The following is a 14,342-nucleotide window of genomic DNA, read 5'->3' as shown; positions in this document are numbered from 1 at the left end:
AGTAGTTTATTCATGTGTAAACCAGAAAAGCTTTTACTTACCATTTCTTTATTTTCTTAACAGTAGTGTAGTAACATCCATAACTTCACAAAGTGCAGTGGGCAAGTATGAGTTTACACAGTAAATCATTAAATGGATCTAACTTTAAACCAATAATTTACTTGCTAAAAACACTATCTGGCAAAGAGGTGGAAAAAAATTAAACAAAAACAACCCTCAAGGTAATCTGCATTTCCCTTCAACTTGTTTATTGATGTACTGAACATGAAAAAACACAAAAGTATCCAAACACAAAGAAAAGAACATGTACATCCTCTTAAATACTCAACAGAAGATTCTATAGTCTATCCTAACAGAACCAAGTCATACTGTACAACTTTAAATAAATATCAACCTTACATTAAGTGTTCTGACAAACACGGTTAAGTGACACATTTTTATGCCTTACCATCAATGCTTTTTCATGTGCTGCAGAAGACATCCTTACATTAGTTATTTTATTTGTGTTTGCTTTCCCTGCAGCATACAAGCCCCCTCATTCTTCTAAAAGGAATGCACTTTTTGCCAACACAAAGCAGCATGTTTGCAAACAGCATCGAGTGGAGTAGCATGAAAATGCGCTTTCTCTGCAGCACGTGTTTCACAGTATATGTACTCTGTTAACTATACGGATTACATTTCTACAGGATTAAAAAAAAAAAAAAAAATAAAAAAAAAAAAAACAAGCAGTTGCAAAGATAAATATACAAGTATGTTTATGCATAGCACACTGCTTGTTCGAAGGGGAAGCATAGGTGTGTTAAATCGGTTTATACAAAGCAAGATGTAACTAGTCATCAGTGCATCCAGGCAGAGGGTTTTCCAATCCCCTTAGCCTTAATGATCATATTAAAATCATAAGCAAGATGTTACTCAGAAAATACTTTAAATCAATTCTTGACAGTCAAAAAACTGCCCCCCCCCCCCCCCCATAGTGGTTTAAACATTACACAAATTTAACAGCATACATATAGTAAGTTCCAGTATGATAAATTAAGTACATTTGTTCAACTGTGGTTTATATTCATACCACAAGTAAGAAAAAAAAAAGTGTAATATATATATATATATATATATATATATATATATATATATATATATATATATATATATATATATATATATATATATATATATATATATATATATATATATAGAGAGAGAGAGAGAGAGAGAGTCACTATAGTATTTAAATGACAGAAGCAAGACTATCTACAGACCAAACCAACAAATGTGATGCACTGTTAATCTGGCCCTTAAGACAACAAATCAAGTACACTTCAACTAGCAATGTTAATGAAACCTACAAAAAGTCAAAAAACAAAACAAAAAAAAACTTAACACTTGGCATGTCAGTCCAAAAAACAAAAAAAACTGCTGAAAATTCTTAAAAAACAAAAACAAAAAAAAAAAACTTGTATTTACACAGCTCTTAGCTCAGGTGTAATCCTTCAACACTTCATTCATTTTACCTTCAACATACCAATTTCCTTTTTCTGCTGCTTTGCCAGTGTTTACACAAAGCAGCTATAAACTCTTTTAAATTTAATACTAAGACAAAACAGGTCTTTAACTTACAATATAGCAAGTACATCACTAAACACTGCAAGCTCTATCAGAAGGGAATTCTTTAGGAAGAACCGATTTATTCTCCCCCCCCCTCACCACCCCCCACCCCCATGTTAACTTTTTTTTTATTTTTTAAATACATTATAATCTGCATGCTCATTTGCTGTATTAGCCTTGGTATCTTATTTATATTTTCAAAAATCATAAGTAAATGTGAGCTGCTCGTCATATATAATAACCAGGATGATTAGACACTCCATTGACGATTATACAAATGAAACCAACACTGTCATTTATTCTACAAAGATCTTAAAGGTTTCTTTTACATCATAAATCTTTCCAGAAATTCCAATCACTGTAAATTTCCTGGTAAGGTTCAAAAGCTCACTAGGTGTCGTATGAAGATATTTCTCAAAGTATCCAAGTCAAAATATTTGTTCCAGGTCCAGTAAAAAGTTTCTCCAAATGTTTCTTTTTTTTTTATATATAAAAATAGATGCTTTTTTTTTTTTTAAACCCACATCAAAGAGGTTCTTAGCTCTTTGGCAAGGTACTGCTTTACGAAAAATGTTTTCCAGTAATCTTATAAGCAATAATAGCCCACCCATGACCCAACCCAAAATACAATTTCACTAAATAAAATAAATGTAAACAAAAATTAGCTCAAACGCAAATCTTTCAATAAAATCACTGAAAAGGCAGATGTACCAAAAGGCAAATCAAAGACACTTACTGAGAAAACACAAATAAGTCACAACATAAAGCCTTACTTTTTCAAAGCAGTTATGTAACAGAAAAAAAGTTTACCTTAGCTGAAACATTAAAAAGGCCCACCTTCTTCAAAGGTGGCAATAGAATGCAACATGACCGGTAAAACAAAAAACAAAAAAAAAAAAAAACACCTGCTTTCCTATATTTAAACATAAGATTTAAGAATTTTCAAGTCAAAGACTAGCAATAAAAAAAAATCACAGATTTGTAGGACGCTAAATAAATATTCATGTTGGTTTCCCTTCATAACACTGACTTACAAAGACTTTTGCCTATGTATAAAGTTTACATTAACTTGCCATTTTTGTATAGTTTTATATAAACAAACTGAGGAGACATTAGGCTTTGTGCGTTTTGTTGGTTTTAAATGAAACTTGCAATACTCTGTCCCCTAGACGATATCCATTTAGACTGGCTATTGCCATCGCTGCCTCGTCATAGTTTGTCATGGTGACGAATCCAAAACCTTTGCACTTATTTGTGTTGAAGTCACGGATGACTTTGACGTTGGTCACAGCACCAAATGGTCCAAACATTTGCCATAAGATGCTCTCATCCGCGTCAGGGGCCAGGTTGTACACAAAGATGCACCATCCAGTTCCAGCATGCCCCGGGATATTGATTCCAGCCAAACTTGTTACTCCATCAATGGTCATAGGGGAAAACCTGCTAAAATAAACAAATTAAAAATAGACCATGTCAAATTACAGTAATAAAATTTAATACAAAACACACTTAGATATATACCAAGGTTAACCAGAAGATGGAAAATTCAAGTTTTACAGGAAAGGTGTGCATTACAGGCTACTACAGCTTGTTATATAAAAAACTTATAATTTACAGAGAACAGATCCTCAGTTCCTAATACTTTCATATTTCAAAAGAAAATGCCAAGCAATGTACACACAACACAATCTGTAACTTCACCAAAACATAAGCAAGGATTTATGCAACAGTAACAATGCATATACCGGTACATCAGTTGTATTTTATCACAACCTCAAACTGAATAGAAAATTGTAAACTACAAACAAACATCTGAAAACAAACAAGGTTTTCCAGATTCTAACTCAAGTGGGTGTTTCACTGTCCCCCTGTGACTGTAGTCCATTGTATAATTTATATTGAGAGCACAGCTCTAAAACTACATATCCCCACGCACTATTGCAGTTACCAGTAAGTGTGCACAGCAACATGTGCTTTGATCAATGATCAGTACTTATGGTTTACAAGACCATTAAGGGCATGAAGAACCAAAAAATATTGTACAAAACCACTACATTTACTTTTTTTTTTTTTTTTTTTTTTTTTTTTAAGTTTCTCCTCCTATATCCAGGCAGGATCGACATGCTTTTAATTTTATTTACAGTATTGGAAGATGTAAAAATGACAGTTCCTAGGACATGTCTCCAGGTAACTGCATTCTATATATAAATAACAGTACTATGATTGAACACAAATGAAAATGTGTTTTTATTGTTACACATTTATTTAGTGTGCAGCTATTAGCCGTTAGGTAATTTTGTTTAAATATTTAAAAACAGGCATGTTATAATGAAAACTAAATACATTTTCTGTGAGGTGTTTTACCAACATACTGAACTGCTATACAAGACACTAGTTTTTTCCCCAAAAACAAATCAAATTGGACTAATTCAATGTTAATGGCAGCAATTAACTCAAACAGCATCAGTGCACTTAAATGTCAGTGGGCACCTAAGTTTAACTTGAGCACATGTGTGTCTTAGAAAACCAACCAACCAAACAACCTTATTATTATCAGAACTAAATGGTTAGGGTATCATTTATTTGAACATCTAAAAACATGCATATTTAAACAAATTGTTACCTCTTTACTCCATAGGCCATGTTAAGAAGATTGTCCAACCTACAAAAGGAAAGAAAACTAAGTTAGTAATGTTCTTGAAACTCAGACTATACTTATTAAAAGCAAAACAAAAAAGGCACTTCTGCAGCAACAGATCATATTTAATTTAAACTTTGCTCACTGTAGATTTACAGCAGGTATTAGTGCTTGAAATATTACCTTTCAAGCTAAAGAAACAGAATACAATACCTTATACAGTAGTTCTACAGAAAATAGATGCCATGGAGGTGAAAAGGAGGCGATAAGCCTTTATATATAGCATTTAAATATTTAGAAAAAAAATGCATTTCAGGCCATGGGTATGCCAGATTTTATATAAAGCTCAAATGTAAAACCCCCTCAGATATCACTGGAGATTTCTGATGCAAAACAAATACCTTTAAACCAGTCCCCATGCTAAGTTAAATGGGGAATAAAGTTCGTGCCCCAATCTCGAGGCCAATTCAGTGGCTGCATAGCTTTTATAAGCAAACAATAATGCAAGTAATATAGCAGGTTAATTCTAGGAGAAAGGTAGCAGGAAACTTACTTTAACATACAAGACAAAACACCCTTAATTCTAGCATCTACGCTGACAAAACAAATGAGGAATTTTGTTAACAGATTATATAGTAGGGGAAGTGTCAGTTGGACTTGACATCTGTTAGGGTTTGAGAGTATACGTAAAATGTACACACCCCACACCAAGTGGGGATGTAACCCAAGGCTACTCGGGTCATGTGCATTACAGTGTGCCAGTTACACACCACAACAATACAGCAGTAATCCAGGATTTTAATCTCCCTAAAATAAATGTTCAATTAAATATGACTTTGTTCCTTTCATAGTTAAATGCTTTTGTTTATAATGAGTTATCAGAAAAAAAGGATTATGCTTTTGGCTAAATATTTTGCCAAACTCCAAACAAAATTTGTACAATTGAATTAAAAAAAAAAACAAAAAAACCACACACTATCAAAAAAGGTAAAACTGTGATCCATCATCCTATTACTTAAAACAAAAACATTGAAAAACTAGGAGACACCAGCTACATATTTTTTTTGTAGATAAGTAAATTTATAGGAAAGTTAATAGATTTCAGTGACATCTGGCATGAGTTACAAAAACTCAAATTTATTTTTCTAAAAGCATCCTTCAATCCATCTTCCAAGTTGTGATATGAACAATATAAAATACTTCCTTTGCAATCCTACCAGAGAACTAGAGCAAACCCATTAGGTCAGTCATTTACTTGACAAATAATGTTTACTAATCCTTATAAAAACAGCTGTTGGCTACAATCAAACATGATACAGCAGCAATGTAGACCTGCCTTAAAGAAGGTGAAATGCATGAATATTATACAACAGTATGTAAGACTAACTACTGTATATTCACCTGAACCTCTGAGCTTGTTGAGCAAGGGGTCCTGGGTACCTTCTGTTTGGAGACTGGTACAATTGTGACAGCAGAGCCTGGCTGGTTTTCTGGCTTGGGTTATTTGCAAACTTCACAGTGATTGGTTCTGTGGCACCTGGAGGCTTCTGACCATTAAGGCCTTTAATGGCTTCTTCTGCTTCAATTCTTCGATCAAACCGGATGAAACCAACACCCCTGGACACCCCTAAGTAGGATGATAAAACAAGAATAATATTCCCCAAAACAAATTCTAAATGCAACATCTTCACACAAGACATTTACCATGCTTTCCTAGAAATTGAGCTTTACTGCCCAGGGACAAACCCCCTTTTTACCCCCCCCCCCCCCCCCCGCCCCCGCCCCCCCCAGCAATAAATGTTTACATGCTCAAATTGATACATTTGTTTCAGAATACAAACTCCATACCTTTGCCAGTAACCTACTGAGCATCGAGTAACCAAACTTTCAGGCATGCCGCTCTATATAAAACCTGAAAATTACCAGTCAGAGCCTTGTCCATAATCCTTGCCTCAGAACATACTGTCATTTTTATTTGTGAAATGTACACTTCTATAGAGATTCTGTTAATTAGCTTTTTATAAAGAGCGCTGGGACTATTTTCACATAGCAGCTTGGAAATAGAGGATAGCAGCTGTACATTTATTTTATTACTAGCCATGAAACAGGCATTAAACCTGCACCTTCGGGGTAAAAACTACCAAGTCTAGCATCCTGCACTCTGCAATCTATTTTTTGCATATGCATATTTATGAATGGTTCCAGCAGAAAATTGCATTTAAGCTGTCATAGCCACCTTTGATATGTTCTGGAGGCAACAGCACTGCATTTGAAGGCATAATAAAATTTACTGGCCACCAATCTAAAAGTGAAAGACAGTGTAGGTCTGCCTACTCACCAGTAACTTGGTCCACCAGAATACGAGAGGTAATGATACGTCCATGCTGAGAAAAGAGCTGCTCCAGTTCTTTCTGGGTCATGGTTTTTGGAAGTCCACTCACATACAGATTTGCATCTCTAATGGAAGCTGAGCTTGGGCGGGCAAATGAAACCTGCAAAAACAAAAAGCATAACAAAAAATGTGATTCATGTCTGATTCTGCATAAGCATCTTTTTATTAGCACTAAATATATGCACAAAACAAATTTAAAAATCAGTAGTGCTTCAACAATCGTGTTAAGAAAAAAAATAAAATTTAACTTCCACTGAAGTAACAAGTTCTATAGTTAGTGTTATATAGTTTAATGTTTGCTCAACTATTATCAAACTATGGCCGTCAAATATAGGCCTACATTTGTTGGGCTGGGGCTGCACTCAAACATGCATGCCTCATTGAAAATTCTGACAAACTATAACTATGAAATTTGTTTGCTGTTCAGTACTATGTTGTGTATAATATTAACGTCAGTTGTTTCCTCACACACAACAAGGCAAAGAATGAGACCCCAACAACTTATCTTTTGCCCTCTCCTTATGTACACCAGTAAAAACCTATTCATCAGTAATGCTGCATGAAACAATCTTGTTATTGCTTCAATTACTAGGATAGTGAAAAAAATAAAAAGGTCTGCACACAAAAGGATCATTGCTACTTCGTTCCAGTTCAAAATTTGCACTTTTAATGAACTTTTTTTTCTTAAACAGCTTTGAAGTTTGGCAAAAACTAGCCTGGAGCAATATTTGACGAGCTAGAACCTTGACTGAAGAAAGGCCAACAATTCATTAATTAGAAAGCATAAACCATAATAAATGTTATTGTTTGATATTAAACTTCTACATTTAAAAAATTTAAGGCATTTAACAAAAATGATTGTTGTAAAATTCTCAGTTTTACAACCAGAGCGAGTATTTAAATGTAACTTTGTTCAGATGAGGAATGCATGTTAAAAGGTATGCATATTCCTTTTTTTTTTTTTTCTTTTTTAGCCGTGACTGCCATAATTTTTACTGTGCCAATCGTATCCTTACTACTTGTTCTAAGCCCTGAACAGTTCCCTTTTAAAGGTCCTGTCTATCTCGGTCACGAACTGTATATGAAATGTATCATGGTCTATGTTTGGTCTTTAAACCCTCCCCCTCCATGGTGCAGTTTTAAGTAATGGATTTCAACAATGGGAAGTTTCTTCCACATGGCTGTTGCACTTGCAGGGGTCTCCAGTCTTTCTAGATATGTTTTATATACATAATAGTTTTAGATAGTGATTGTGATATTATGTAACTCCTGCCTGGCAACATTTAATTCATGCCTTGGAAGTAAATGCTACAGAAAGTGTGTGAATGAGAAAGTATTGCACCCCTTATGAATTCAAATGGCAAAATCACTTGATTTCAGACACACATGTATTTCCTAATAGAAGAATGTTACATAAGTGACAGTACTTCAAGATAATGTAAGGTAGGGGAAATGTGCATTACTTTTAGAAATGACAGAATTCAACACAGCATTACTTTTAGCACAGACAGAATTCAACACAGAGAGCAGATCAACACACACAGCCCAGTAGTTAACTTTTGATCCAAATGTCATCCCTGACAAGATTAGAGGGATTGTTCTGCATCTATACTGTTGACAGGTACTGTCAAGTGCAGTGCAGGCAACTACTGCAAGAGTTGCAAATTGGAGTTTCATGCTTCTCAAACACTGTAAATCGTGCACTTTAGTTTTTTGTAGCTCTGTGGAAGTATTCACCTTTTTTTCACGCTTGCTAACCACTTTAACTCTGCACATATATAAACAGAGCACCATTAAAAGTACACAAGATAAGGAATCTTTACATGGCGACCAACTCGCATAACAAGCACATATGCTATTCAAAATTAAAAAAAAGAAAAAAAAAAAAAAATGGTGGATTTCTTCCCGCTAATAAATGAATAAATGTAAATTCAGCCTACTAAAACGTGCTACCCCACTGGTTTGTCAAGATGTTTAATTTGGTCAGTTTTAACCCCCTTCAGTGCGAGGGGTCGTACATCCTAAAATCTTATTGTGGTGCCATCTGATCATTTCAAATTATTTTTTGAAAACTGTGTATAGATGGGTTTAAGCTCTCAAAACATATGAAATGGTCTATCAGTCAAGATAATTAAAGTGCACAATTGACGTGTAAACTGCCGTGTATATAATTTGTCCGTGTTATTCAATGTCGGATGCGCAAGTCAAACAAGCAAACAAAAAGGTCTATTTATAGTGCTTTGATTGGTGCAACTTTTGATGGATACAACATTTAACGGAATTAAGGACCTATTTTTATCAAACAATCTTAGTTTCAATAGTTATTTTCAGAACTGATCGATTGCTACTGATTACTGTATGCCGTCTCTGTTGCACCGTGGCACGTGCGGTAGAGTAACTCAGTGCTTGGGCACGCTGTTTGACCAATCGCTTCTATGTTTTAGGATGTGTGGGAGGGTTTAGTCTCTCAAAACATGTGAAAGGTGGATTGATCATGTCAAATCAAAACTGAATGATTGCCTAAACTGGCCTATAGGATTTCTGTGTTGTTCAGTCTGGAATCCAGCAAGTCAAATAAACTGAAGAGTTTTATATTTCAGATCGTGGTTTGATTTGAGCAAATCCTGATGGCTCGGACGAGGCTGGTGGCCCAGAGTTTCCCTCTCCCCATTACCAGTCCCCATGTATGACCGCAAAGGGTTAAGGTTTTAACTTTTTGTGGGGAACCTCGCCGACAGCGTGACTAGACAATTAGAAATGTGTAGTTTCAAGTTCAACTGGAGAAACGTTTACTTTTCGTGGTTAGATTTGATGAAAATATATGTACTTACACGTTTCTTTTGCATTATGAAAAAACAATGCATCGATGCAATGGGTCTTCATGAAAACAATGCAGAGATAGTTAAAAAAAAAAAAAAAAAAAAAAAAAACACACTATCGTCATAGACCCTCACCACAGCAGCTAGAGGAGCTGCGCTTGGTGAATAAAAACCTGCTCCGTATCTCCAAACGGAACAGACAGGCTGTGGGCAGGAATCTTGCAGTTTTGGTAGCTGCAAGACAGCTTTGGCTTTCCCAGGCACAAGTGGCTGATGAGGATAAAGCATCGCTGTTAGACGCCCCCATTACACCAGAGCATACCTTTGGTCCTGCGATGGATGAGATGCTGCAGTACTCTCATCATGCATGGGAGTCCACAAAAGAAACTGGTGCATCTGCTTCCCAAGCGGACCCCAGGTGCACAAACCAGCGGCAAACTGGCACCCAACGCCCCCATCAGCCTCAGAGACCGGCACAGCCGGCTGCTACTACAGCCAGAGGGGGTTTTCATAACCGGCTGCGCACCGTGACAACTTTAACATGTTCTGCCGCCAGCCGCAGAAGCAAACACTGCTTGCCATGCTCCCGCTGTGTCAGGAAGAAAAATCAGGCAGGACCGGGCCATTTCATACTCTGTTTTAGTTTGCACCGTAGTTTCTGTTAAATTGTAAAAACTAATAAATGGGGGGAGAAAAAAAAAAAAAAAAAAAAAGTGTATCATAAACATTAAGACTCCCAACATTTCACTGCGACCTTCAGTCCTGGACACTCAATGGGAAAATGTTTGAGAGCCCTACTACTGACCATTTTATTGTTGCATTTGAAACCAAGAAATATCAATATAAGAAGAAAGTTTACAAACAAGGAGGCCGCCATTCGGCCCATCTTGCTCATTTGGTTGTTAGTAGCTTATTGATCCCAGAATCTCAAGCAGCTTCTTGAATGATCCCAGGGTGTCCGCTTCAACAACATTACTGGGGAGTTGGTTCCAGACCCTCAATTGTGTAAAAAAGTGCCTCCTATTTTCTGTTCTGAATGCCCCTTTATGTAATCTCCATTTGTGACCCCTGATCCTTTTTTTTTTCAGGTCAAAAAAGTCCCCTGGGTCGACATTGTCTATACCTTTTAGGATTCTGAATGCTTGAATCAGGTCACCATGTAGTCTTTGTTCAAGACTTAATAGATTCAATTCTTTTAGCCTGTCTGCATATGACATGCCTTTTAAACCCAGGATAATTCTGGTTGCTCTTTGCACTCTTTCTAGAGCAGCAATATCCTTTTTGTAACAGAGGTGACCAGAACTGAACACAATATTCTAGGTGAGGTCTTACTAATGCATTGTAAAGTTTTAACATTACTTCCCTTGATTTAAATTCAACACTTCTCACAATATATCCGAGCATCTTGTTGGCCTTTTTTATAGCTTCCCCACATTGTCTAGATGGAAGACATTTCTGAGTCAACATAAACTCTTAGGTATTTTTCATAGATTTCTTTTTCAATTTCAGTATCCCCCATATATTTATAATGCACATTTGTACTGCCTGAGTGCAGTACCTTACTTTTCTATATTAAAATGCAATTTGCCATGCGTCTGCCCAGTTTTAAATGCTGTCTAGATCAATTTGAATGACCTTTGCTGCTGCAACAGTGTTTGCCACTCCTCCTATTTTTGCGTCGTCTGCAAATTTAATAAAGTTTGCTTACTATACCAGAATCTAAATCATTAATGTAGATTAGGAATAGCAGACGACCGAATACTGATCCCTGTGGTACACCACTGGTTACCTTGCTCCATTGAGGTTTCTCCTCTAAAATCAGTACTTTCAGTTTACTACATGTTAACCACTCCCTAATCCATGTGCATCCATTTCCTTGAATCCCTACTGAGTTCAGTTTGAGAATTAATCTTGTATGCGGGACTTTGTCAAGCGCTTTCTGGAAATCTAAAACCATGTCATATGCTTTGCAATTATCCATTGTCTGTGTTGCAAAAAAAAAAAAAAAACACACACACCACACAACCAAGGTCACACAATCTCCCTTTCCTAAAAACCATGCCAACTGTCTCCCAGGATACTGTTACCATATAGGCAATTTTCCATTTTGGATCTTATTATAGTTTCCTTTTGGATTTTATTACAGTTATGAAGGTGACAGTTTTTAGCTACCTATTGTACTTTAGGGTCTTTCAACGTAATTCCGTCTATGGCTATTGTATGGTTATAAAACCACCAATGATGCTTTATTAACAGTTTTTTTTTTTTTTTTTTTAGTGGTCGCCAATTTATTGTTTTCTCCCCAATTTAGCAATGTTCAATTTATTCTTTTTTTTTTTTTTTTAGGCTCAGCGCTACCACCCCTGCGCTGACACGGGAGTGGCGAAGACGAACACACGCCGTCCTCCAAAGCGTGTGCTGTCAGCCGACCGCTTTTTTTTTTTTTTTTAACACACACTCGCCATGCAGCCACCCAGAGCTACAGCGTTGGAGGACAACGCAGCACTGGGCAGATTACAGGCAAGCCCGCAGGCGCCCGGCCAGACCACAGGGGTCGCTAGTGCACGGTGAGCCGAGGACACCCTGGCAGACCTAGCCCTCCCTCCCGTCGGGCCTTTATTGGATGTGCCACGCGGGAGAGCCAACACTAAGTTATGAAGCATCTATTATATAAAAAAAAAAAACACAACACCTAACAATTTCATCCCAAGGGCTACAGTGAAACATACAGTCTTTAAATTGGGACTTCATGTACGCGAGTACATTAATTATTGTAGATAGTAATTCATAGCCAACCAGCATTTTTGTAAATAGCAACACATGTAATGTACAATAAAAAACACCGTCAAATCGGTGTCAATTCCAGGCGGAGCTTCATGGGTCGGCAAGGTAACACAGCTGAGAGAATTCTTAATGCATACAGTAAATCGCTCAGTAACGAGGTGCAAACAGGCGATTAATCTATCTGTATGAGCATTTACGAAGGTGCTTTGTTAAAAAAATGAAGTGTTTATTTTTTAGCAAAACAAAATTGAAGCCTATTTTTAGGTTCTAACTAACTTTAAACTGTTGATTCCAACTTAGGCACTTCACATAAGGACTAGCAAGTTTCAAAAAGTTACTAGTCTGAGTATTGTATAAATATCTATTAAGTAAACACCATATTTTTTCATTAAGTTTAGGCTATACTGATTTCATACCTATTATAGCTTAAATAGTATACCTTACAAATTTGTAAGGGTCTTTTTTTTTTGTAGTTTTGTAAATCACGTTTATCGTAATTACAAAAAGCACACAATAGACCAAATGAGAATTTTCATAACGCGAGACCCCTCTACCTAGGACAAGGCTGCACACTATGGGTGATCGGGGCTTTTGTTCTGCGGTCCCTCGCCTCTGGAATAACCTGCCTGGACATTTGAAGGACTGTAAAACTACAGAGGCTTTTAAATCTGGACTAAAAGACTTGTTTATCAAATGGTGTTTTTGTAATGCGTTTATTGTTTTTAGGTTTGTTTTAAATCTTTCTGTAAAGTGCTTTGAGATTTCTGTAATGAAAGGTGCTATATAAAATATTATTGGTCTTGTTGATTCTATTATAACTTGTGGTTATGGAAAATAGGGTACTCTGTTGCTCAACTATATAATAAAATATTTTTTGAAATCTACAACGGAGTTTGGAATCACATGTACGAAAGAAAAAACATTAACAAACGCGTTTAATTTATTATTAATTTCTACATGCTGTAGCTTGAAAAGCTACAAAAAACTTTTGTTGCATACAGTGGCATCAAACCATTGTGTGAATGTGCCCTTTTTATATAAAAAAAAAAAAAGGACTAAAGAAAATTGCCAGAACTGAATACGCCAGGTAACTCTAAATACTGCCATTCAGGAAACCGACACAAAAGTTTCAGTCCAAGGTCAGGAAACCAGCTCAGCTGGCACGTTCTGTCAATTCAATTTAAAATTCTGTCTAATCTTGTCATGACCACGCTTCCATATGTTAAGAGCCACTTGCACATTTTGCATTCCACTGTGTTTGGATCATTTAAGTATTTCACAATTAATAAAATTAACACAGCATATATAAAACTCACAATAAAATACACATTGATGTAAGAGGTCTTTTAAAGTTTTTAAAAATGAGTGACTGTCACATTTGATCTTTTCGAAGGCATGACAGTGTACAAGCGCATATAATTACAAGATGCAAAACCTCAGTTTGGGTGAAGAAAAAAAAGCAAGACACAGTTGTCAACAACTTAATGAAATCAAAGAAAACAAATGCTTGGGCAGGTGGTGTTTATTGATTTGATGAAACACAGAATGGCAAAATTGACTGAAGCAGTTTGTTTTGAAAATCTAAGCGCTCCGTTATGATAATTCTATGCTTCAGTGCATAATTCAGCTGGTCAAGACAGTACTCCATTTTAAGTTGTCCTCTGGGGGACACTGCTGCTGTACCCTTGAGCAAGGTACTTTACCTAGATTGCTCCAGTAAAAACCCAACTGTATAAATGGGTAATTGTATGTAAAAAGAGTGTAAAAAATAATGTAATTGAATGTAAAAATAATGTGATATCTTGTAACAATTGTAAGTCGCCCTGGATAAGGGCGTCTGCTAAGAAATAAATAATAATAATAACAACAGCAACAACAACAACAACAACAACAGCAGCACGGAGAATTTGTAAACTCTTCTCTGAAAAGCAAAGCGGGAGGTACTTCCTGTGCTCTGGGTGAATGGGAAATGTGGAAATACACGTCCCGTAAGTCCACGGTGGTGAACTAGTCGCTCAGCTGGACTGGAGAATGTGATGGTGAGTCAGCATTTGGAACCTCCTTTCCTTCAAGAAATTGAGGAATCTTGGGTCTCAAGATGGGG

The 14,342-nt window shown here is 36.3% G+C and overlaps 1 protein-coding gene across 12 annotated transcripts in view; it reads right to left on the bottom strand.

The window, feature by feature from the left end:
- Positions 1 to 1,715: 1,715 nt before the first annotated feature.
- Positions 1,716 to 14,342, bottom strand: part of LOC117420917 (ELAV-like protein 2) — a 76,236-nt gene continuing 63,609 nt past the window's right edge. For all 12 annotated transcript variants that reach the window (XM_059029906.1, XM_059029915.1, XM_059029925.1 and 9 more), the window contains 4 exons: positions 6,582 to 6,735; positions 5,645 to 5,870; positions 4,229 to 4,267; positions 1,716 to 3,048 (listed from right to left, as the gene is read on the bottom strand). In XM_059029906.1, the coding sequence (XP_058885889.1) occupies positions 2,718 to 3,048; positions 4,229 to 4,267; positions 5,645 to 5,870; positions 6,582 to 6,735 (750 nt within the window). In that variant the 3' untranslated portion in view covers positions 1,716 to 2,717. The remainder of the gene's footprint in view (positions 3,049 to 4,228; positions 4,268 to 5,644; positions 5,871 to 6,581; positions 6,736 to 14,342) is intronic.

This window comes from Acipenser ruthenus, chromosome 1, assembly GCF_902713425.1.
Source record: "Acipenser ruthenus chromosome 1, fAciRut3.2 maternal haplotype, whole genome shotgun sequence".
NCBI classification, from domain to species: domain Eukaryota; kingdom Metazoa; phylum Chordata; class Actinopteri; order Acipenseriformes; family Acipenseridae; genus Acipenser; species Acipenser ruthenus.
The sequence above is the reverse complement of the archived record's forward strand: the minus strand, read 5'-3'. Positions and strand labels throughout refer to the sequence as shown.